This window comes from Pithys albifrons, chromosome 2, assembly GCF_047495875.1.
Source record: "Pithys albifrons albifrons isolate INPA30051 chromosome 2, PitAlb_v1, whole genome shotgun sequence".
NCBI lineage: Eukaryota > Metazoa > Chordata > Aves > Passeriformes > Thamnophilidae > Pithys > Pithys albifrons.
This window is the reverse complement of record NC_092459.1, coordinates 60,940,225-60,965,533: the sequence shown is the minus strand read 5'-3', so window position 1 is coordinate 60,965,533 and position 25,309 is coordinate 60,940,225. Positions and strand designations below refer to the sequence as shown.

The window sequence follows — 25,309 nt, the reverse complement described above, 5'->3', positions numbered from 1 at the left end:
TTCAGACTCATCTTTCAGAACCAGTGAGTATCTGTGGCACTGCCTGTACTGAGAGACACACTGAAACTCAGCAACTTTAAAAGAAGTCCAAGGAGGCCTGATACTGAACTCCCACATTATGTTTAGAGAATTATTCCAGAACAAGTGAAACATCTACTTTTCATTAAAAGATCTCTTAAGGAAGAATTAAACTGGAAGTGTTCTATGGTAAATTTAGCTACAGTGTTTCTGGGACAGGATGTCCACAGAACAAGCATCCCTCATTTATCACCAGAACATCTCAATTCTGACCTGAAACACAAATTTGGTGCCAGGTGTAGTACTGTGTTTGTGGTCTGTTGCAAAAGCCAGCCAGTGAGGGAATGTTCATTTAAGGTACACAAGTAAAAGGGCACAGAGCTAGTTCAGCTGCATTTGCCTTTGCTGGGAAAGGAAATTATTATTCTATTTGTTTTGCTTCCAAGATGGGAATAGCAAATGTATTTCGCACCTCACTGAGAGGAAAAAATCACACCCAATATGGTCAAGGTGCACCCCTTTTTACTCAGCAACGTGACAACCTTGCAATTTGAACATAATTTTTTTTTAATTGCTGCCTTGTGGGTTTTTTCTCTGTAATGTGGCTTATCTTTGAGAAGTGCTTCATGCATGAACATCTTGGGTTACTTCCCACGAAATAGCACAGCTCCTAAATAAAAGAAATGGGTGGAGCAGAACTGAAGCTCATTTTAAACATGCCTTTAGAGAAGCTGATTTTAGTGCAATCTGGAGGCAAATATTTGGCCATGGAGGAAAAGCATCTTACAATGAGCCACGATCCAGAATGGGCAGATTGGTCACAGAATCATAGAATATGCTGAAATGAAAGTGATCCATAAGGATCATCAAGTCCAGTCCTTTTAGCCCTGCACAGGACCAACCCCAAGAGTCCCACCATGTGCCTGACTTGAACTCTCTCAGGCTTGGTGCTGTGACCACTTCCCTGGGGAGCCTGTTCCACTCCACAACCACACTCTGGAGGAAGAAATTTCTTCTAATATCCAACCTAAACTCCGCCTGACACAACTTCAGGCCATTCCCTCAGGTCCTGTCACTGGTCACCACAGAGAACAGATCAGTGCCTGCCCCTCCTCTTCCCCTCAGACTACAATGAGGTTTCCCCTCACTCTCCTCTTCTTCAGGCTGAACAGACCAAGTGACCTCAGCCAGTCCTCATTTGGCTTCTCCTCAAGGCCCTTCACCATCTTTGTTGCCCTCCTTTAGACACTCTCTAAGAGCTTAATATCTTTCTTATATTGTGGCACCCAAAATTGCACACAATATTCAAGGCAAGACCACCCCAGAGCAGAGCAGAGCGGGACAATCCCCTCCCTCACCCAGCTGGTGATGCTGTGCCTGATGCCACCCAGGACATGGTTGGCCTTTCTGGCTGCCAGGGCACTGCTGATTCATATTCAACTTGCCATCAATCAGAACCCCCAGGTCCCTTTCCAGGGCACTGCTTTCCAGCATCTCATTCCCCCGTCTGAATGAACATACAGGGTTGCCCCATCCCAGGTGCAGGATTTGGCCCTTGCCCTTGTTGGACTTCATGTGGCTGGTGATGACCCAGTCCTCTGATTTGTCAAGGTCTCACTGCAGGGCCTCCCTGCCTTTGAGTCCTTCCAAGGGGGCTGTGGTAATTCTTTTCTTGGAGGATGTGAGCTGTGAATCCGCTGAGAGTGCTGCTTTTGTTTGTTTGCTTTTGCAGTGATCATACTGCAGCTGAGATCACCTTTTCCAAAGCTCAGATGCACCTTCCGGAAAGCCAGATCCCAGATGAGCATTTGGATATTTATGTTCTGTGTCCAAGGGCAGGACTTTGGAAGAAAAATGGGAGCACAGCAGATGTTTGGACCAGGAATGCACCCAGCACTGCTGCTTTTTGACCCACTGTGTGACCATTTGGGGGACCCTCCTTCATTTATCAGCCACTGGATGCTATGACACAAATTTCTGCATGTGCACTGTGGCTTTCCCTGATCAAAAGCCCTTCAGAATAACTTCTGCACAACAGCTCCAGTGACAACAACCTGTGTACTCATACTACTTCTTGGCCTCCATTCCCTCACAATAGGTGATCCACAAAGTCAATATCAGAAGGTGCTTTCTGGGCCAAGGATTTTCCCCTGGCAGATTACAGAAACACCCATCTGCTTCTCTTGGGGCTGGTTGCCTTCATTCAGCCTCCACAGCTGAGTGCTGGTTTTGTTCTGACCACAGTGATGTTGGTGACAGGGGAGGAAACCTGGCTAAGTAGAGATGAACAGCAAAAAAGCTGCATTACATCTAAGTCCTAAACCTTGTCCAACTGGACAAGGACTCCAAGGCACAAAGATGAGTTTTTGCTCCCCAGGGGTAGTGGGACTGCAGTTGAGGTTCAGAGAGGGGAGTGTGGCTCAGCTGGAGGCAGCAGGGACCAACATAGTGCCCATACAGCTGTCCTGGGCACACAGTGGGTGAGTTAAGGACATACTTTCAGCCTTAATTCTGAGTTTCTTAGGTTTTGTCAGCTTTAGCCAGATGCCTAATGTTATTTTAATGCAGTTGTTTTGTGTGTGAATAATATGCTTTCTATGCCAAACCACAAGCCCTGGAACTAATATCTCATAAAAATGCCTAGAGTCCAAAGCTAATAGCTGTAATTCAGCTGATCGAGTGATGCCTAAAAAGTTACAGATTAATGCTATTCCCCATGGGGAAGTAAAATTAACCTTGACTTCTGATGGGGCTGGGTGCTATTTTGCACAGTGCCTGAGTCCAGGCTGAGGGATGCAACTTGCTGCAGATCCTGGGCACCCCTTGGCAATGCTTGGTGCCCTGTGGGCAGAAGTTGGGGTGTGGGAGAGGGATTTTCATAATTTTTCCCTTAAAAAAATGCCCACCCATTCAGCAACACCCCACCCAGCGATGGGTCACTACAGCTCATTTTTGCACAGCCCGGTTGCTCTGGCCAGTGATTCAGAAGATGCTAAAAAGGGTGGTGGAGGGGGGATGGTCACTCACTTCCCAGGCTGGTGGTGAGATCAGGTTCTGTGCCTGCCAGCCTGGAACAGTGGGCAGGAGCCAGTGCTGCATCCAGCAAGGGGGGCAGGTGCCCCTTCACCTCTTAAAGGGTTTAGATGAGGCCTGAGTGAACTGCAGAGAGGGGATGATGAGGGGACTGGTGACAGGGACAAAGCTGTCCCTTAATGCTCTTTTCCGTCTGGGAAGTCATGCCACAGGATGTCAGTGCAGCATGTGAGAACACCATGCCTGCTGAAAGAAATTACTGTCTCAAGAGCACACAGGAAGACCTCTTTCCCAGAACATCTTATTTAGGAAACTTACATCACAGCAGCAAAGCAGGATGCTTATTTGGGAATAAGAAAATGAGATGTGGCCCCAAGTCAGCACTTGCCTCTAGGCACCATGGCAGAAAGCTTGAGGATGCACCAGAGGCAGCTGCTGGCTCACGGTAACAAACACAGAGCTGGATGGGCTGGAGGCCTGGACAGCTGGTGTTTGCTGCCTGTGTCCTCCTATACTGGCTGCAGAGTTATAAGGTATTGGTTATTTTCCTGTTACAACACGAAGGGATTACTTAGATTAGCTTCTGCAGAGGTGAGAAAGAAATGTGTCATGTAGACTGTTTATTTTGCTCTGATTGGATTCATATTCTTTTTCTAATAAACCTCATTTTACTCAAGCTCTTGTGGTTTTCCATGGCTGTGAATGCTGAGGAGTTCTTCCAGGTATGGGCAAGTGACTCTCAGCTTCAGCGGTAAAAGCAAAGGAATCATGCTGTGGTCACTAGAGGCAGGCAGCCTGCAAATAACATAGCTAAGGAAGCTCTCATGGTCACATCTGGCAGCATGAGGTAAAAACTGCTCCTCAAACAGGAAAATCAAAACTTTTCAGTCTTCCAGACATGACCTCCACACCTGCTCTGGGTAAGCTGCAGCGTGCACAACATTGTGACTTGAGGGCATAGCAATGCTGCCCCTGAAAAAGCAGCATATGTTGGCCCCCCTTCAGCAGGGTGAGCTGCGCTGTCAGCGAATCTTCTGATGCAGTTCATCATCCTTCTCTGGCTGGTGCAGAACACTGTATGAAAATTATCTTTGTCTGCTGTTTTTCTTGGCCTGCTCACTCAGGAACACGGAAAGTACCTGCAGTAGGGGTGGCTTCTCAAGTTCATCCTTTAAATCTCTGGAAACAAAATGAGCTCCGATGGAAAAGAAAGAGCATAGTTTAAGAATCCTAGGTCTGGGTGGCTGCAAACTGCTTATCGACCTCTCTGTGTTAATCTCTCTAAACCAGTAAATGCTTTTCACTTCTGTGTCCTTCGCACTGTGGAAACTTTTGACGTCTCTGTACTGGCCACTGTGGTTTGAATCCCTGCCTCTGAGTCACATGGATATCAAAAACCTCAGACCAGCTGGACTAAGCAATGCTCTCTTGATGAGCACAGCAGAAACCACACATAAAATAAATCATTTGGTCAATGACATTTTGGGGGGATCTAAATTATGCCTGGATATGCATTACAGAGTCAAGGCTTGATTTTAAAATTCTTCCACTTGTTCCTACAGAGTACAAATGAATGCTACATCAGGAAGACACATTTCTCTGGAGAACACCCGCTTCTGCAGTTTCCAAAGATGTCCTGTATTTGCAGATGCCTCTTCATGTACACCAACCTGTGACTTGTCTGAGAGAGTTTTGTTGGTCTTACTGGAATTTAACATAAAATTTCCCTTTTATTGCACTCTTGGCCATATTTCTCCCCATGACTGATTGTTTTACTTTCTGTTGGCTTTGATACTCTGGAAGTGGACACTGAAGGATCAAATAAATCCACATGCTGCATATATTTTCTGTTTGAGGTAGGTATTGGAGTGTTTTGATAGATAGATTGCCAGAGTTTTCATGGTACCTTTTGCCTTGATTGTTTGCTTTTCCAGAACTCATTTGTTTTAGTACTTTTAGAGCCCATGGAGGTGCTATACTAAACCTTACAAACCATAAAAACAGTTCTTGGCCAACTGTCAAGTGGTAACATTAAGTAACTTACTCAGCATCACATAGGTAAGCAGAGAAGCCAGTTCTGCAGAACAACCTGCAGATTTCCCCCTTTTCTCTTCCTATGCTCTCCTGCCTTATTTACAGCACATCAGATCAGGCTTTTACATCCTTCCTCTATGAACAGTTCCCTAGGGCAGTATTCATCCTGACCAAAAAACCCCCCAAACAAACCCAAAATAACAACGAAAAAACTCTCAAAACAAACAAAAAAATGATCAACTAATTTGAAGGAACTTTTTTAATATGGACAATACAGTTTGCTTAAATGTATCCTGTATCAGACATGTAGAATTTTCCTATCAGGGAATATTCCAATCTACAAAATGAAAATTAGGTAGAAGGAAAATATGTGAAAACAGAGACTGCTACTAGAAAATATGATTCAACCTGAACAATGCGAAACACTGGAATACAGGAATCCCTGCATCTACTGAAGTTTATCACCTCTGCAACTGAGTGGCTTTGGTTACACAAAGCAGTGCTATATGATTTTTAGGGAAGGAAGAAAATAGAGTATTATTTCTAAGGGAAATCATTGGTGCAATTAGGAGAGCTCGTGGAGAAGGCATCACTTTTCCATCGCGGCACCCACACAGCGCAGTGGAAAGGGCTCGATAGTACAAGCAAAGACAGGATGGGCTTTTAGGATCACCCGGCTAAGAGGTTGGTAGGGGAAACCAACAGGTTTCCAGTCCCTCTCTTGCTGTCCTGCCATGGGGAAGTGCAAATGAGAACAGGCTACTCCTCTGCAGATTGAAAGTAAAGATTTATTAATTACTTGATCCAGAACTTTAAAAACAAGATGACTTTTGGAAATGCAGAGAGACCTGTCTGTTGCCTTCTTATCAAGCTGAAAATAGAAGGACACTGTATAAGCTGAGGGAAAACCCCAGCAGCCTTGAGCACAAAATTCAGTTAAATCTCTGCCTTCAGCATCTTCCAAATCACAGAAACCTTAGGAATACTGGAGGGCTAAGGAACATGGTATTTAGAGGCCAAGGCACAAAACAGTGTTGTCTCCTTGCAAGAGAAACTAAAAATAGCATTTAGCATCTTCAAGCAGGCAAGTTCATAAGTGAGCTGCTTGATTGTGAACTGGCTTCTTCAACAACTTAGTATTCAGGAGAGGGAAGAATTGCCATAGCAACATTCCCATCTTCTGACATGTATCATGCAGATCATGTAGTCAAGGCAGCACAGCACCCTCTCACACGTGTGCTCTGTGAACTTTTGTGTTCCTGACAATATTAGAGACAGAACTATGTCTCATGGTTGACATGCTTGCCTGTGTGTCTTTATGATTCCTTAAAAATGATATGGAAATGCTTCCCTTCCCCCATTCTCCTCCTTTGAACTGTTTTCTCTTTTTCATCCCACTGAAATGATGAGAACAGCTCCTGCCCCAGATCTGTAGATATATGTTCCTGACAGTAGTCCTACGCTATGCAAATGAGTAAATGGCAAAATGTAGAAGGCTTTAAAAAATTAAGTATATCCAGCAGAATCGAAATTCTGAGTGCTGATAGGAACTAGAAATCTTCCAGAACCTGTGTAATTAATACTCTATTAAACAAACCCCTACATCTTTTGGTTTCGGATTTTTTTTTTTATTTGACTTAGTCTCCAGACATGCACATCAACCATACCTGTGGCACATGCCAGTATACATGTCACTAGTTCACAAGCAGAGTAGAACAAGTTTGCAGCCAAGGTCTAGCTAACCCCGGGATGCCTTGGGCTAGGTGGACTTTCTTGCTGTAGGAAAATCACAGCACATTACTCAGGGCTAAGCTAGAGGCCAGTACAATTGGGATGCTGCAACACTGGGCAGTAAAATCATATCTGTAACCCTGACATCAGTGGCAGCCAGGAACTTGCCTTCACAAGTGTTCTTGATTTAATTGTATGATAGGTCCACCCAGTGGACCTCTTTCTAAGCTTACCACCTAGTCAGTATTGTGGCTCCTTTCAAAAACTCTCTAACATTAGAAACAGTTGGAATACAACTATATTTCTCTCTATATATACATACATATACATATATGTCTCTAACTACAGCTATCCTACCAGTGGCTATAACATTGAAAGTACCACAATATACTATCATGTCATTACATACTTCTTCCTCAGACCTGGGATTTTAGACGTTGTGCTGTCCTTGGCAGGATGCCTATTGCACCATTTCTACCTAAGGGTCAGCCTCAGTAACTCCTTTATCTAAGGAATGGGCTCAAAAGCCTGCATAACTCTATGGCCACAGAAGAAAGAGACCAAAACCCACTCTGTGTGAGTGCTGTCTCTGGCCTCGAGATGCACCTGGCAGTGGGGTACACCTGAGTGAGGTAATTTTTCTAACCAGGTTACTTTATCCTCTCTTGGATGCCTTCTTACACAACTCCCCAGGGCTGCCTAATAAGCACTCACTGCAGAATGTTCCTGTTGGGTGGCAAAAGTTTCCACTGTCTGTGCCAAGGGAGCTCTTGGACAACAAGTCTGCTGGAGGCAGGTAACCTTTAGATGGGGGCAGCTTTTTATGTCTTTCTCCCAACCACATTGCTATCATCTCCAGCACTCTTCTCCAATGTTTAGGGTCCCTGTACAAAGCTTTGGTACCTTACCTGGTACCAAAGGAACCAGGACCTTATCATACTCCAGGCAGGATAAATTACGTAATTATCTTCTGGTCAGTATTGCTTAATGGTTCATCTGGGATTATGTCTCCGATGGCCTCTTGAGCTTCATTCATGTTTGAGAACCCTCCTTCCCTTGGTGCACTCCATAGCTGCCCATTCCAAGAAATAATGATTAAAGAAATTCTTTCTTTGTATTTTTTTCTGTGGTAACTCTTGTCCAGATCATGACTATGTACATGTAGTTGAGGTCCTCCATTATCATAATTTTTGCTGCCTTTTTTTTGTGTGGCTTAATTGCCTCTTCCTACTCTATGACTAATAGCACTCCTATTAAGCCACCTCTAGAGAAAATGGCTTTGCAGCTTAATACCAGTCACAGAAAAGGGGTGACCTCCCCTTCTTTTGTCCCATTAAATCTGTCATATGTAGCCTTAGGACCCAAATTGAGAACCATTACTAAATAAGAACAACATATTTTATTTTATTTTACATAGAAAATAAGTAAAGATGACCATATGTAGACAGATAGTACCCAGTCATGGCTCTGCTTGCAAAATCAAATATCCAGAAATACAGTACTGCAGAGTATTGCAGCTGCAGACTGTCCCTATTGATATGGGCATGGCCAGCAGCTCACCTGCTTTATTTCCAGAAGAAAAGCAGGAACACAAGGGGCTGTCAGAAGTTACAGTGAAATGACTGCCCATGTCAAGAATGACACCTTTCACAGTGCCTGATTTCTTTCCATGGTAAGTAAGTAACTACCATTTAACATCGGTTGTCATGTTTTGTTTCTACAGAAGATCATGTGTGCACACATGTATGTGTGTACATCTATCTGTATGTGTGTTTCACTTTTACCTACACATAAAGAGGGGACTATCTGCATATTAAAAAGCAAAGAGATATTATGTCCTAGTACTCACTGTACCATAGCAGTCTCTATATTTAGAATGCACACTGTGGAGATACTTCTCCAGCCTAATGGTAGATGTTTACTTTTTAATACACAAACTATATAGAAAATGCTGAACTTGAGCACCATGACTAGCTACAATAAGAATTACATGAAAAAGATGCTAATTCATTTCTGTCTCATTTTACACAACTCTAAGGAACAGCAGACACCTTCTCCGGTGGGCCACAAAGTCTGTGGCCTACCTCTCAAATTTCTGTACTGGCATTTATTGTGCTGAGGTTCAAATCCCTTTATAGCTGTGGTCTGAACAACAAAGGGGCACTTAAGGGAATAAGACTACAACTTGCTCTTCTGGGTTACATTAAAACCCATTGATTTCCATTTGTTACTTGAACAAAATAGAGTGCATTTTTGATAAAAATAAAATTGCTCATTTTTGAGAATATATGCTAAATATATTTGATGTTTGCGGTCTGCAAATTGGACAGTAGTGTTCTTCTTAGTTGCCTAAATAATGCAAGTAAGAGGAAGTCAGTATGTTCAGACTTATTTTCACTCAAAGTTCAAACTCCTCTTTCATTACACCATTAGAAGCACTACAGAAAGTGCCCCAGCTGAAAATCCATTTGCCCCCTCATTCAGTAAAGCCCCTGCAAAAGTACCCTGTGCATGTGCTTTGGGCTCAGCATGAACCCAAGGACTTTTCTGAACAGATGTCAACAGCTGGATCTTTTTACTTTCCAAGTTAGTGTCATTCTCTCCCTGTTCTTGCTTCAGTCAAATGCCTTTTTTCCCCTGTGACTTTGGCAGTAGTATCAGACTCCAGGTTTGACACTGCAGTCAGACAAGCTGAAGGAACCAACACTTTTTCAACACAAACGAACATGTGAGGCTGAACAGAATGGCCCATACATATAATAAAACTCTCAGACTTTCCTTCCCTGCAACACTTACCCCAGTTTCAGCAGCTGGCTACAGTGGCACATGAAGCTTTGAACCACAGGAGTAGAGCAGCTGGGGTACCCCCCAGAGGAGATGACCTTGTCTACTTTTACGCACTATGCTTTGAATTGGAGCTTTCTTTTGCTGCTGCTGCTGCAGATGGAATGTACCTGCCACTAACGTTTGACCCCATTCACATCAAACACGAGCATTAAAAAGGATTAACAGCATAACTTCTCCCAGACTGCATTCAGAGGCAACCTCACCTACACATCTCCTATTGCTTGCTCCTTTATTCCCAGGGTAGGAACACCAAACTTGCCTCAGTGACACTAACCCCAGGATGATGGTCTCTTCAGGACTATATATATCCACTCAAGTTTCAGATTATAAATCTTTGCAGTGTTCAGTCTAACAGTATCTGAGTCTTCAAAGGCTACTGAGGTATATATCAGAGCAGAAGGACCAAACTTTAGAGCAAATAAAAGGCAAAGAATAAATTGTTAGTATTTGAAATAAATCCAATAGGAAAAACGAGCCAAGAAGTGCTTGCCTTACACGCTGTCACCACAAACTGCCACCTGGGAGCCTGCAGAATGGTTTGCCATTTGTCAGTCTGCTCACAGTGCCCAAGTGTCTTTGATGTGCACTGGTGGTAATTTAGCTAGTATTACTCCCATGGGCAGAGAAGCAAATAATCAACTTAAAATTAGAGAAAATATTTGTCATTTTCCTTTAAAATAAGGCAATGGTTGCTACAGAAAGGTAGCAATGAGATTTTGTCCCACACAAGCTAAATCACATCCTAAAATAATTTAATTTTGAAATTGTGGCACTAGTTTGCAGATTATGGCAACCACTTAGTAACAGAGTGTTTTGGGGCAGACACATGCAGGCAGAAAGTAAGAATGAGCCTTCTAAAATCAAACAGGGGATAGAGTCATACTGAAATTCATGTTGAAATGGATGGCTAGACTTTCTAACCAGCATTAAAAAAAATCCACCCCCTTTTTTGTGTTCTATTGCTATGTCAAGAGAATATTATTAAGATGTAGAGTCGGGTATTGAAGAGTGAGGTAATGTCAGAATTTGGGCCGCCTGTTCAACTTTAATTTGGCCCCTTGTGAGTATGAATTATGACATTGCCTTTAATTAGATGATCACACAATATTTTTTCCTGTGTCTCACTCATAACACATGACGGATGGTGCTCACTGAATGATGAAACTGTATTTTGTCTTTTCCTTGTGGTTCAAGGTGTGGCAGCCTGCCTTATTTACTGCATGCTGTGCTCTTCTCTGACAACAAAACTAATGATTCTTTCACAGAGTTTTCTACATGGTTTATCATTACAGCTACGACATAATAAACATTGCTAAGTTAATTTTATTGCAGTCCTCAAGGGAAAAGATAGAGTGTTTTTCACTTAGTTTATCCATCTAAAACCCTATTCTCATTGCTCAGGTTTTCATCAAAAGCTTTGCTTCCTTCATATTTGGTCTAGGCAGGTTTATTTGCATCTGCTTTGGGGAGGTATTAACAGTACACGGAAACCGAAGTTGGGGTCTGCATTCTCATATGTGTCTTTACTTGGGTAGTCAGGCATGGAGAGGGCCAACAGATCAGGGATGGTAGGGAAAATCCTATTCAGGCACAAGACAGCCCATTCTCAAAGTTGATAAACACTAGAGAATTACCCTTGCACTACAGGAAAATACAGGGTTATTTTTTTTCCTAAAATTTGGACAGAGATGAATAGATCTTCCCTATAAATTCAGAAATTCTACTACAATAAATGCTGCCCTTCTTCCGAAGACTCGTTTTCACAGCAAAAGTAGAGAAAAGTTTTCCAGACTTTTTTTTCACAGACTTGCACTTGAAAATAAATTACTTGTTCTGACAAAAAGTTTTCCACAAAAAAAGTAGTTCCCCCGGGAGAAATACCTTTCAGGGACAATTTCAGCCAAGATGGTTGAAATTTGGCAAGTTTACAAGTGACTTTTACTTTAGTCATCATTCATCCATCATCTTTCTTAAGAATGATGGATTGTGTAATCCTAAAGGGAATGAACACAGTCTAGAAGAGTGCTCTCTGGGTACAGAGGCCCCCAAGTTATTTATATCATGGTTCATACATCAGAGGCTGGATTTAATGCTCTAAAATGTTTTTGACTTTAAGCTCAAAGCTCACAGGAGGTGGAGAACTTTTTGAGATCTGAGAAGACAAATTGAATTTGAATCTTCTTGGAATACCATAAATTTCCTTAACCAAATGAAACCCACCACATTTTGTGTCACATACATTGCCTTTGATCAACATTGGCCAACCTCAGGGGCTTAACTGAGATGTAAGCCTGGTAGTTGACTTTTTGAGGTGCTGAGTATTCACAAATTCAGATAGGAGGGATGACAACTTTAAGTGTCCCTATGCTGTACCTCTGAAAGAGAGCCTTCTTTTACTTGAACACTGACCTATGGATTCATCTATGTAATTCTGACCTTTGATACTTCTGTTCCCTTTATATTCTTATGGCATTCCAAATATTGCATGAAATGACATGGTAGTAAAAGAAAACCCTATCTTGAGCAGGTGCAAAGCTTGCTGAGAGAAGGAATCTTTCCATCAATGCCAGTTTTTGAGGTCTCAGTCATTCAGTATTCAGTGGAGCAATATATACAGTAGACATGATCAGAGTATGCTCTAGCAAAATGTGTACAGCTGTGTGGCATTTTGGCACTTCTGATTTTTATTTAACACATTCTTTCCACCAGAATGAATTACAGAATACCATGAAGGAAGCAATTCCCGTGAAATAAAATTAAAAAATAAAAATGTCCCAGATCTAACAGCAGAGCATAGATTATGCAAATTCTTCATATGACCAAAATGTCAGCAGGGTTTGCACTTTGGGCTTCCTACCCTAAGCTGTAGCTATTGAAGCTGGAAAATATAGCCAGATCCTCCAGCATGTTCATTGTCCACCATTACTTTCATGTGCTACCACAGCTTTGAGAAGCAGGGACTTTACAAAGTTCCTAGCTCAATAAACATGACTGAATCCATGCTTTCTTTCCTTTCTGAGTTTTAAAAGCCTGTTGCAAATAACAGACATGTTACTACATCCAATCAGCCCTAATTATCTGTGGACACAGCAACCACGCTGCAGTATTACTGTGCATATGTAATGCACAGCTCAGGAACATAATATCCCCAATGCCAGGCCACATGGCTACAGCAAATCTGCTTCCAAATTCTTCTGGTTTTATGTGTCCTGTCCTCTCCCTCTGTAGTACCATCAGAGGAGCGCCTTCTTCTTTACCTGGCCACTTATTTCCATGAACTTTCTAATAACTTGTGTAGCTTTGAAATCTTTGCAACTTTGATCAATAAGTTAAAAATTCTTGAGAGGACAGACACACAGACAAAGCCAATATCATCACAGAAGTCTTATTTTTGAAGGTAACAAACCAAAAACCACATTGTTGAACTTGTGTTGCTTCCTATGATAGTTGGTACATAAATACATTTTAAATCTAATAAGTCACATGAGAACAATTTTCCCCAGAGCTATGGCAGAGCAAAAACATCAGTAAATCTGCAGAAATCCCATTACTAAAAATGACATATTAACATTACACATATTTGAAGGTCTCTGCATGTGTTAAAATAAATAGATCTGAATACACTGATGAACAAATATGTGATATGATATTTGGATCTTAAAGCTACTTTTTTAATAAATAATTTCTTGCTAAAAATTATTCAACTCACTTTATTTTAGATCTAGATAATTTTTTTCTGCCTTTTTGATTGTCTAATAATTAAACAGAATCATGTCAAATTTAAACAATCACTAGTATTTTGCAACTGAATTCCTAATAAAAACAGGCATATGTTTAACTTTAAACATTTGCTTACGTGCCTTCCTAAAGTAACACTCATATGTGCTCTCTGATACAACACTAACAGCTCAGCCCAGCTATTGAGAACTTGGAACTTGAAAACACAGGACCAGGTCTTGTACTATGACAGTAAGAAAAATCCTTATGTAGAAATAAGATAATCTACAGTTGACACTGGAAAACTTGAAAATATATAATTCAAATACTATCAATCCATTTAAAATTTCAAGAATCAGCATGAAGAAACAGAAATGCAAGGATAATTTCATCTTTATTTAGGCCTATTTAAGAAGATATTCTAACATCACAAATAGGATTTTACTGGACTGATAAAATTATTAACATCACAAATTTAAGGCAGCTGTTACATAGTGTTCCATTAATATTTCAATCAGACTGAACTGTTCTTTAGATACATTCATGCAATTAACTTCTGTGCTGTACTTTGAAATATATAGCATTGTTTTGCTTCCCTGTATTAGAACTATCTGGTTAAGCTTTTCTCAAACAACACAGAGAATGGACTCATTGTTCTCCTTGGCAGAAGTAAAGATATCTAATGACTTAATGATTTAATGACTTATTTGATCCAAGAAATGCCCATTGAGAATGCCATGGAGATAAATATACATCTTATATGTGTATGTCACATGCAAGCCTGGAGAATGAGGAATGAAGGTTGAAATGGTATTATTATTCTTAGCTAAAATCATTTTCCCTCCATATAAAATCCAAAAATATCCTTGCACTGAGCAGAGGGCCCATTAAGCTTCCTTCTTTCCAAAAGTTTCCTCTCCATGCCAACCTCTGTTGGGGGTGAGAAATCTTCCACAGAGCCCTAAACAATCCTCCACGTTGCCTCTTATTGGTCACTCCAATTTTGGCTTTTCCTTTCCTTCTTCAATACCTGAAAACATACAGAGAACAGCTTCTAAAACTCTTGCAATGAATAAAAATGAAGGGTTTACTTAGAGAGGTTCTTTTAATGCATTAGTCTTTCTTTTCCCTTTATTGATGTTGTTTCTCCCGTACTTGCTCATATGCTCCTAGACGTGTTACCTCACCTGCTGTGAATGAAAAGAGCATCTGCACACCTGATGGCAGTGGTTGTCTGGTAAGGCACTGCACAATCCTTCCTCCCTCCCTCCCATTCCCAAATCAGCCTAACCCCCTGCTGCATGCTAAGCTTTTGATGGCTGCAGGGGTCTGGGAACAGTCAGTTCCCTCACTCCACTGCTTACCTACAAGCAAACTAAAGTAGATGCTACTATAGCTGAAACTAAGCAGACAACTTTATTTGAAGGAAAATTTTAACAACTGTGCTTCAGAACAGTAATTTTAGGCCTCCCATCCATTTCAACATTGGATATTTAAATATTTGCAAGTACATCTCCTTTTTTGAGAGTTCAGGAAACCATTACTGCTGAGAGGGTGCCTCTCTCTCCTTGTAAGGGCTATGACTTTCAGTAATATCAGGAGGGCTGAGTTGAGAGTAGGGCTCCTTAAAGAACTTATCCTAGCTGCAGGGCTTGTCTCTTTTCTATGCTGAGCAAAGTCTGGGCTGGGCAGCAGATTGTGTTTTTTCTGGCAATGAAAACATTCAGCTATTTCATATGCCTGTTTCTGGACAATGAATTACTATTGGTATCTGACAAAAGTATTGTTCTTCTGACTAAGCTCCCTCTGCCAGGCATCTCAAATACAAATATTTCTTTTGGAGGTTTACAGGCCTGCTGCATGCTGGAAAAGAAAGACTTTTGAGGAGTGAAAGCAAAAGGGAAGCAGTGTTTGAGAAAGCTGAGAGGAAAATCCAGTCACATGTAAGATCACCTGCTAATGCAATATACGCACAGGTGGTAAGTACACCAAAAATCACTTTAAAAACATAGATAAATAATTCAAATATGGGAAACAATAACACCCATCTGCAGTTAGAAAGCACAAAGGCAGAGCTGCCTTGCTGAAAAAAACAACACAGAAACAAATGGGTCTGCGCGTTGCCAGCAGCCCAAGTACAATGGCCCTGGGTGTTGCTGGCAAACCAATGTAATGGGAGAGCCACAGTTGAAGGTTTAACAACCAAAACAAGAGGCCAGGACCAGAAGACTACAGTGGGTTTACAAGGCTGCTCCAGAGCCAATCTTAAGTGTTCTGCTTTCTGCTGGAAGGAACTTTCCCAGCAGATTTAAAAGCCTGTTTGAAAGTGCCTCTTTCCTTTCTTCTGAAGCACTCTACTGCAGATGCATCAAATACTTTGGCAGGAATGCAGATATCCTCAAAACTGTGGACAGACATTGGCTTGTACAAAGGGCAAATTTTTCCTTCCCTACCATGTTTGTGGTTTAACTTGGAAAAACTAACTGCAAATCATTTTGTCAGTAGTGAGGTTTTATTTAATGCATCTCCAGAGGAAAATAAAAAACCTCCACACCCAAAACAACCCCTTCTCACCCCAGAAATCTTCTCATGGCAGCCTGTTTTGATTTGCAGGCTTATTGCTCTAAAGCCCCTTTTAAATGTACAGTTTTCAGATAGTATTTTCCCGACTCTCACATAGTGACAGACTGGCACCATCTTACATCTCTGCTGTTGGTGGTGTGCCTGCCATACGCTTCAGGTTAGGTTTGTGCAAAGTGCTTCAAGCACAGCACAATAGAAGGTGACTCATGACATTTTCCATTTTGCAAGTGTTTGAGCCACAAAAGACTTTGCATCAATATTCTTCATCTAAAAGAAGGAACGAGGGAGAGGAGAGTAAGGCCATGGTAAACCTTGAAAGACACTGGAAGAATGACCCAATTGACGTTAGCTCCTCTACGGTGGTGGGCCACAAGAACCAGGGATTTTGTTATGTGTACTTTGGAATAGTGCGGGAGATTTTCCAACATCTACTTATTCATGGACTTGCTAAGGATTTGTGATTCTTTACCACATTATTATTTCTTCATACAGGAGTTACAACAAGTGAAATTATTTCTTGCAGTTGCCTTTTTCAGAAACATCTTTCCTGAATTAACTTGAAGAATCTAAAAAAAGTGACTGTGACATCAAACTGAGGACTGAATACCAGTCTTGAAGACTGTGCCCAGTGATTGCTGGTTCTAGAGGAAGAAGAAAAAGACATTTTACATGTGGGTGCTAATATGAACAAACAACGAGTAAAACTCTTTTGAGCTTCTGCCATTAGATTCCACCTGCTATCGAAGGAATAGTTAAATGAGATTTCTGTGTGCAATTTATTTCACTCCAGTTGTGATTTGCCACAGCAGCAATTATGAATGTTGTTTGCTTATTTCAGGCAATTTGATAAATGAGAAACATCTTTCATAGATTAAAGGAACCTACTTTTAATCTTGTGTTTGTCTTATTTTCCCTTTTCCTCTCCTCAGCAATGGGTGGCCTAGGAAGGATAAATGATGGAGGACCTGCACAGTTGAGTTTATCCCACACTAAGATGATCTTTCCTTCCTATTATTTTACTGACATGTTCATTTTCCCTGAGTAAATTTATAAACAGAAAACATCTTATACCTGAAAATACTAAAAGAGTGTATTTTAATTTCTAAGTCTAAGCTTGTCATTATCAGAATTCGCACAGAATGATACTTTTTTCTAGCTGCATTTAATGGGTTCATTAGATAGAAGGTGGGTTGTAAACCTCCCAGGTAATTGTCACGAGCTCTTAAATTAGTATTGTAAGTTATAAAAAAGAATACATATTCATATCTCATCAGGGTCTCCAGAAGTCATTCTATTCATCCGGCTGCTTTTAAGGGCAAACAACCAACATGTTTCAGTGTAACTTCTGTCATTTTCCTTTGTTTTAGCCAGCATAAAATCTTTTAGATTTTCAGAAAAACATACTCAAATTGTGGTGGTGTATTTCATGAGATATGTTTCCTAAAACAATACTCACATTTTTGCGTGTCCCAGATGTAGCTGTTCAGGACCTCTCCCACCAAGTAGAATATGTTAATAACTATGGTCAAAGCTGCAAAAAAGATTATTTTGACACCCGGGCTGAGGTGCTCAAGAAGCGGGTACACCCACACTCCTGTAACGTGGTGAATCCAGCACACCCTGAAACAAAACAAAAATAAAAAGCGCTGAGTCTTATAGCCCTATTTTTCAAAAGTAGCTTGGCCTAGAGGTTTAGCTACTGTAACTTAAAAAGCAATTATTTGAAAGGCCTGCAAGTTGCAACTGAACTGGAGCATCTGGATGACATCCACCCAGAAGAGACATCACAGATGATGAAACTATGACTGATTTTCCACATTCTTTCTGTTTTGCTTTAAATTTATTATGAGCAGTTGGCCAGTTTTCATTTCTGATGTAGGCAGGTATTTCCTTGCTGCACTTACATTTCTGAGGAAACCCCTATTTCATGCCAAAGCTGGAAACTGCAGCAGCCTCTGTTCCAAGCAGGTTCTCTATCCTGAGTATTTAGGGTTCTACAGGCTCTCCTACACAGACCAACACTCTTTGCTTTCTGCAGCAGCATATTTTCATTTCGTACACATTTCTGAGTTTCTGATGCTTCTCCTTGCTACACATGGCAAATGCATCAGTTTTTGAGTTTGCCAGAAACATATGGCTCAGCTTCTCTTTGAGAGAGTAATTTCTTCAGCAAATGTGTTTTAGATTGCTCCACTTTTTCTTTCAGTTACCTGATATCATTTGGAATCTAGTAATTTTCCTCTAAGTAGGATAAACATTTAAAAAAACAAAGAAACCAAAACCCACCTCAAAAATGGTGCCCAGCTCCACAACCAATTGCTCCACAGTAAAGAAAAAGGATTGATGGTGATTTTCTGGTGGCACAGAGAATGTCAGCATTCAGCTACAGAGGAGACTGTTGGTACACTAACCCAAGAGACAGTGTGTCAGCTTTACTGCAGCACAGCCTGAAGAAGCACTCCAGGTATGTGGTTTTGCTGTGTGTGACTGTAGTGGACATCTGTACTCTCTAATGGAATAGCTTTTGTCTTGACATCTGACATGATGAGTGATGAAGTCAGAGGGAGCAGACCAAGTCCATACATCTCAGTAGGTGGAAGTTAAGAAAACCAAATACTGGCAAACAACAGAACAAACATGACAGAGGCTACCTGGACAAAGTGCTCAGTGGAGACAGGCTGGGGGCACTGCTGGGTTCTGTTCGAGAATGGAAATCTCTTCCTTTCTCACCTGGAAATTTGAGAGTGAAGCACAGCTACAGTAGCTGCACAGACTACTCTAAATGGGGATTTCCACATCCACATGATTTGCTTCACTTGTTGATATTTCTATTTGTTTAGGAAGATTTTTGATCACTAGATCAGCAGTCATAGGCTCCCAAAGGGCAGAGACACAGAAGTCCACACAAAACTGTTACCATAAAATTCTGTCAAACAGAGAGGATGGAATCCATGTTTAATCATTCTCCATCACCCTAGAAATGCACATGGTTGTCAGAGCTTCCCTCCTCCTTGGAAAAGTTTTTATTACAGCCCAATCCTTAACAGCTGGACACTTCACAGAGGAAATTATGTGTCAGTAAATTAATCTGCATGATCCAAATGCAGATTAAACCCCCATTCTCCAAATCAGTTCACACAAGGAAAATGATCTCTGTACCTTACAGTTATTTTCCCCAATATTCTTCTGTGACACAATTAACCTGACAAGCTGAAGTTTATTTTAAAAAAAAATATCAAGGGTTCCTCTGCAACCCATGGTAACAGGGGATACTGTTCCTTTTGATCAAAGAAAAAGATGAGACAGTTGAGTAGAGGGCAATGGGATGTCCTCTGTTACGAGACTGGTTTAGTGGGGAATGTCTATTATTCCCTGACAGTTTTCAGTTTCATTTGGTTTTGCTTTATGATCACTCTGTGAAAAACAAGCTCCAAGGACAAAGACTAAAAAAGAGCCAGTCTTGTTTTTCTCATTTTCTCTGGTGTGATGAAACTGCTCAGCACTATAAAACACCTTTACAGCAGAACTTTACAAGGGACCTTCTAAATTGCACTTATGTAGCCAACTTCACAAACCAAGTGGAAGTGGCATTTACTAGCATGTATTTATGCTTCGAAGAGGAAATATTTCCTAAATCCAACCAGTGAGTCACTGATGAGCTCCTGAATGTCAGCAATCTCTGGTTGGTTCAGTCTTTGAGGAGAGCTCATGTACTCTGCTCCCTGCTGCCCAGCATAAGAGCCCATTCCCCGTGTGATGACAATGCTCATGTGTACAGTGTCACTGTTGTATGCCTGTTCCTGGTGTGGCCACACTGTAGGAACTCTTGCTTTGAGCACAAGTGGCACTGAGCATCACTCTGGAGACAACAATCACAAATCCTTCTGATCAGCCACCTGAACATTCCTAAAATGAGCTGCACCATGCTGCTCGCTACATTGGGATGGAGTAATATTAGCCTTCTCTCCACTGGGCAGTGACACAGTGACAACTCCTGCATTGTCTATGCAACAAATGAGACCAGCAAAGGGATGACTGCTGCCATGGAAACCTCACCTGATGGCCTTTCTTAGAGGGTTCATTCCTACTACAATGCAAGCTATCTCAGGGCTGCACAATAAAGGGCTGATCAACCATTCACATAAAGCTTCCACACAGGATTGCTGATTACCAGTGTTAATTAACGCCCTCAATGCTGCAATTCTAGCAGTCATTATTCCTGTCCAACATCATTATTAGTTAAGCAAAGGGAAGCATGAATTAAGATTTACTTAGGAGTGGAAATCTAGATACAATTTAAGACTTTGTTACTGAACATGCATAAAAAATAGACTGTTTAGATAAAAATTAACTGAGGAGAGAAAGTTTAAGGTAAAACTGAACTGGCTACTTTTGAAAATAATAAATTCACTTGAACCTCCCTATGATTTGGTACTATAGCTCATGTAGGCATAACCCTGTGTTTTCAAAGATGAACATATTACAGGTCATCGAGTTCATTCAGTCATTTGTTAGGAACAGTAAAAGAAAAGGAATGGAAATATTCACATATTGTATTCAAATTAAAATGTCTGTTAAAAAAGTGGTGGTTTTCAAAAGTCTTCAACCAGCTGGTGTCGAAATCAGAAAAAGCTAGTTGAAAATGCACAATATGGGTTTCTTCAAATCTGTCAAAAAATGTGACTTTGTAGTTGGTTTTCACTTGTAATACACAGTAGATGTTGTATATCTCTTCTATAAAAGTAATCAGGAGAAAATGAAAACTATGCATACACATACATACTCTTTAGTTATAGCTCTTTTGTTAATGAGGAAAACTAAGTAAAAAAAAATTGTTGGAACCTTCTGATTTATGTGTATTTTACCTGTCACTTTAAGTAATGCATCTGTTACAACAGTATAAAACCTTAGTCCTGGTAAAATCAAGCTCAATACACGGATATAATGACAGATAACCACAACATCCCACAGATTTTGCAATAGGAGACATGTTGCACAAAACAGTTGCTCCTTCATGATGGCTCCTCTCAGGCAACACAGCTCAGCAGCACTTTGTGGTCTGGACTCTGAGAGTGTCTCCACCCATTTCTTGCCCAAGTTGAGTCCTTCATTGCAGTCTGCAGCCATCAACAATCAGTACTATGTGTTCTGGAAACGGGGACAATCAGATGAGGGGCTATGTAACTTTTCAAGAGCAATGAATGAGAGGACACAGAATAATAATGCATGATATAAAATGTCTGAAGAGCTCCCAGTTCTTATCCTTGTAACAGAAGAATCCTCTCAAGAGAACTCAAGAGACAAGAAATTAATATCTGGTAATGGAAATATCTTTCTGAATGATACCTAATTAACCTTTGGAATGCTCTAACCTATCTTGCAGTGGTACATCACTGAAATAAAGATATTCAAAACAGTTTTGAAGTATACAAGTCTCAAAGTCTACTTAGTTCACTCCTCTTCTCTAGCCCACATCATGCAAATCTAGAAAGTTTCAGAAGTCTGGAGACTGTACAAGCAATAAGAACCTGTTACAGTTATGCCTGGACTTCAAAGATTCATCATCATCATGGCTAGGCTTCGCGAACGAAGATTTGAGAAGGGCACTACCCACGCTTGCTGCAAGCGTGCTGGTGGCTAAAAAGGCCGACACGGGATAGGCAGGTCTGGTCACAAAAGGCACAGCGGAACGTCTCCCTAGGTGACATTAGCAAGGAACGGTTCTTTCTGTGTTGTTTTTTCTCCTCAAGACTGACTCTCCGTGCATTCTCAAAGGAAGCAGCAGCGTCATGAATGGTGTGTCTCCATGAATCCCGATTGGCGGCCAGAGTGGACCATTGATGGCAGTCAATATGGCCAAGGCTGAGGTGTTGTTTCAGGGAGTCCTTGTATCTCTTCTTCAGGGCTCCTCTCTTGCGGCAGCCGGTGGCGAGTTCACCATAGAGCACAATCTTCGGAAGGCGGTGATCCTCCATCGTGGAGACGTGCCCTGCCCAGTGCAGCTGCGTTCTCATCAGCATGGCCTTGATACTGCTGACTCCTGCCTGTTCAAGAACAGACACATTGGTCACATAATCAGACCAGTGGATGTTTAGGATTGAACGGAGGCAGCGCTGATGGAAGCGTTCGAGAAGCCGCAGGTGGTGGCGGTAGATGACCCAGGATTCAGACCCATATAAAAGAGTAGACAGTACAATGGCTCTGTAGACACTAATCTTTGTACTTTTCTTCAGGTGTTTATTGGACCAGACTCTTTTATGGAGTTTTCCGAAGGCTCTGTATGCCTTTGCTAGCCTGTTGTCTATCTCTTTGTCGATCTTACCGTCTGAGGAAATGATACTTCTCAGATAGGTGAACTGCTGGACTGACTTAAGCTCTGAATTGCCTATGGTGATGTGAGGATGATGGAAGACTTCTTGAGGTGCAGGTTGGTAGAGAACTTCCGTCTTCTTCAGGCTGACTTCCAGCCCAAAAAGCTCAGCAGCCTCTGCAAAGCAGGATGTTAAGCGCTGCAGAGCTGCTTCTGTGTGAGCAACGAGGGCGGCATCATCAGCAAAAAGCAGCTCACGGACAAGGTGATTCAGGGTCTTGGTGTGGGCCTTCAGTCGCCTTAGGTTGGATAGGCTTCCATCGGTACGATGTCGGATGTAGATGCCATTTTCTTCATCGAGGTCTGCTGTGGCTCTTTGGAGCATCATGCTGAAGAAGATTGTGAATAGAGTTGGTGCAAGAACGCAACCTTGTTTCACACCATTGGTTATTGGAAAGGGCTCAGAGAGTGCATTGCCATATCTGACTTGTCCACGCTGATCCTCATGTAGCAGGATGATCATTTTGAGGAACTTGGGGGGACATCCTAAACGTTCCAAGATCTGCCACAGGCCTTTTCTGCTCACAGTGTCGAAAGCTTTGGTGAGGTCAACGAAGGTTACATAGAGACCTTTGTTCTGTTCCCTACACTTCTCCTGCAGTTGTCTGAGAACAAACACCATGTCTGTGGTGCTCCTATTGGCTCTGAAACCACACTGGCTTTCAGGTAGAAGAGCTTCTGCAATAGTGGGTACTAGTCTGTTCAGAAGTATTCTTGCAAGGATTTTACCAGCAATGGAGAGCAAAGTAATACCTCAGTAATTTGAGCAGTCTGATTTTTCTCCTTTCTTCTTGTACAGGGTGATGATGACTGCATCACGGAGGTCTGGTGGTAGTTCCCCTTGTTCCCAGCAACACACAACAAGCTCGTAGAATTTGGCATGGAGTGCTTGACCTCCATGCTTCCAGATTTCAGGTGGAATTCCATCAACCCCATCTGCCTTACCAGTTTTCACCTGTTGTATGGCCTTGAGTATCTCTCCTATAGTAGGGGCTGCATCCAATTCATGTTTCACCGGTTGTTGTGTAATGTGCTGAATTGCTGAGCCTTGGACTACACGGTTGGCACTGAAGAGAGTCTGAAAGTGCTCAGACCATCGGTTCAGGATGGAGGTTTTATCTGTTAGAAGCAGTTGACCATCTGCACTGAGTAGGGGGCTTTGAACCTGGTGTGTGGGTCCGTACACTGCTTTCAGGGCCTCATAGAATCCTCTTTGGTCACCCAAATCTGCACATAGTTGTGTCTTTTCTGCTAGGTCGAGCCACCATTTGTTCTGGATGTCTCGAAGTTTCTGTTGGAGCTTGCTGCATGCAAGACGAAAGGCGGCTTTTTTTATATGGCAAGATGGCTGAGCAAGGTGTGCTTGGTGAGCAGTTCTCTTCTTCTTCAGCAATTTCTGGATCTCTTGATTGTTCTCATCAAACCAGTCTTTGTTTTTCTTGGAGGAGAACCCTAGGGACTCTTCAGAGGATTGCAGGATGCAACTTTTAATATGTTGCCAAAGCGCTTCAGGAGAGGGATCTATGGGATTATCTTTAAGTCTAGTTTGAAGGTTTTCCTGGAAGCTGTCTCTCGCTGTGGCTGTTTGAAGATTGCTGACTTGGAGCCTTCTCCATGGAATGCCGCCTCTCTTAGGTTTGGGCTTGAAGTGGAGGATAAGTTTGCAGCGCACAAGGCGGTGGTCTGTTTGACATTCTGCACTCGGCATCACTTGAGTATGACGGACATCACTGACATTTCTCTGTTGTACTAAGATATAGTCAATGAGGTGCCAGTGCTTGGATCGAGGACGCATCCAGGTAGTCTTCAGGCTGTCTTTCTGTTGAAAGATAGTGTTGGTGATGGTGAGCTGCCGTTCTGTGCAAAACTTTAGCAGGAGGCGTCCATTGTTGTTGCAGTTTCCAACGCCATGCTTGCCCAGGACTCCTTTCCAGGCTTCAGAATTCTTACCTACTCTGGCGTTGAAGTCACCAAGGATTATGATCTTATCATCTGCAGGAACATTTTGGGTGAGGCAGCGCAGGTCTGTGTAGAATTTGTCTTTTTCGGCTGGGTCAGCTTGGAGAGTTGGGGCATATACGCTAAAAAGAACAACATGTTGCTTGATGTGTAGAGGGAGGCGTAAGGACATAATGTGATTGGAATGACCTGTCAGTAGATTTTCAAGTTTGGAGGCAATGGAGGTTTTAATCATGAAGCCAACTCCTGAAAGGTGTCTTTCGGTTTTGGGTTTGCCTGACCAGTAGAGCGTGTAGCCAGCACCATGTTCTTTAAGGCTGCCTTCCTCATGAAGACGAACTTCACTGAGAGCAGCAATGTCAATGTTGAGCCGTGACAGTTCGTGGGCAATTAGAGCAGAACGATGCTCAGGACGTCCACTATCCCCAGTATCAAGCATGGTTCTGATGTTCCAACATGCGAGTGTTAGTTTGAGCACACCTTTGCAGGCAGGTGTATGCCTTTGAAATCTCTTTGGTTTTGTTTGACTGCATGGAAGATGCCGGTTGGCCGCGGTTATCCAGCTGGGTGTGGAGATGAGCTTTGTTTAGGCCACCTTTGCTAGGCCCCTCTCTGTGTGGAGCAAGCAGTGCTGTCCCTAGAAAAGGCTGCTTGGTCATTCAGGATGCTGCCGCAAGAGACTGTCATCTCCGGGGTCAAGTCTCTAATGACCCATATCCTGAACCGCCTGCATGCAGGGTTGGGTCTGCGGCTTCCAGCTGCTTCCTATCACCTGCCGTTTTCGACCCTCCCCTGTCGCTACAGGGCTTTGCAATGTGGGTGAACCCTTCGAGCCTGCACAATGGATTTTTAGGTGAGGCACAGCGTGTGCAGAAATGGCCCCACCCTTTACTCCTAAGGTTCATCTGCCACGGCCTAGCGAGCTTGGACGGTGACAGCGAATACCTCAGGACGTAGGTTTGGTTAGAGTATTCTTCTCTTAGATGGATGGCCTTACAGGACTAAACGAGCTCCATC

At 42.1% G+C, this 25,309-nt stretch overlaps 1 protein-coding gene across 2 annotated transcripts in view; it reads right to left on the bottom strand.

Moving 5' to 3' along the window:
- Positions 1–12,327: 12,327 nt before the first annotated feature.
- Positions 12,328–25,309, bottom strand: part of AIG1 (androgen induced 1) — a 128,045-nt gene continuing 115,063 nt past the window's right edge. For both annotated transcript variants that reach the window (XM_071549215.1, XM_071549214.1), the window contains 2 exons: positions 17,420–17,583; positions 12,328–14,410 (listed from right to left, as the gene is read on the bottom strand). In XM_071549215.1, the coding sequence (XP_071405316.1) occupies positions 14,373–14,410; positions 17,420–17,583 (202 nt within the window). In that variant the 3' untranslated portion in view covers positions 12,328–14,372. The remainder of the gene's footprint in view (positions 14,411–17,419; positions 17,584–25,309) is intronic.